Here is an 809-nt window from a genome sequence, read left to right on the forward strand (position 1 = left end):
CAGCAGCAGCAGGACTGCTAACACAAAACACAGCACGTCCACAGAGTAGTAGGAGAACCAGGGCATCTTGTAGGACTGGGTGCGTAGATGTGAAGCCCCTTTGTGTCTCATGACAAACTCTGTCCAGAAGATGGCAGTGTCCAGAGGATGCATGGGTTTGTCCAGATGGAGGTCAGACAGCTGCTTCATGTTGGTCCTGTAGGAGGGATTTTCAAGAACTTCTTTTACTGCCTCCAGAAAGTTCTGACTACTGATTCTAGCCGCATCCACCACCTTAGCAGCTCCTCGTGTTTCCAACCTCAGGACATTTTCAAACTGGTCAAACAGCAGAGGGAGACCTAACACTGGAACACCGTGGTAGATGGCCTCGTAGATCCCGTTAGTTCCACCATGAGCCACAAAGGCCTTGATTTTGGGGTGACCCAGAAGGTCGTTCTGAGGCATCCAGTCCACCAGCAGAGTGTTGTTGGCCAGATTTTTGGGACGCTCACCAACGTGCTTCCATATGACCTTCTGAGGAATCTGGGCGAAAGCAGCAGCGATTTCAGAGGTGATCTCCACAGGTAGACCTCTCACCAGAGTACCAAGAGACATCAGGATGAATCCATGTTCTCCAGAACTTTGGACAAACTCCTCCAGGTCAGGTGGCAGAGGTTTAGAAGGTTTACACTGAAAGCCACCAATGTAGATGATGTTGGGCATGGTGGGTCTGGGGAATTCAAAGTCAAAGTCCACCCTCATCAGCCAGATGTCTGCTCCCTGTAGGAGGTGGTAGAAGTTTACATCTGGTCCAAAGTACCGGTCCACCA

At 50.6% G+C, this 809-nt stretch overlaps 1 protein-coding gene across 1 annotated transcript; it reads right to left on the reverse strand.

The window, feature by feature from the left end:
* Positions 1 to 3: 3 nt before the first annotated feature.
* On the reverse strand, positions 4 to 804 carry LOC103399374 (UDP-glucuronosyltransferase 2B20-like; the record flags this gene model as incomplete). Its single annotated transcript, XM_008338072.2, has 1 exon — positions 4 to 804. A coding segment is annotated over one exon (801 nt), but the record flags the coding sequence as incomplete, so codon positions are not given.
* Positions 805 to 809: the final 5 nt, after the last annotated feature.

This window comes from Cynoglossus semilaevis, unplaced genomic scaffold, assembly GCF_000523025.1.
Source record: "Cynoglossus semilaevis isolate Cse_v1.0 unplaced genomic scaffold, Cse_v1.0 C19045494, whole genome shotgun sequence".
In the NCBI taxonomy this organism is placed as follows: domain Eukaryota; kingdom Metazoa; phylum Chordata; class Actinopteri; order Pleuronectiformes; family Cynoglossidae; genus Cynoglossus; species Cynoglossus semilaevis.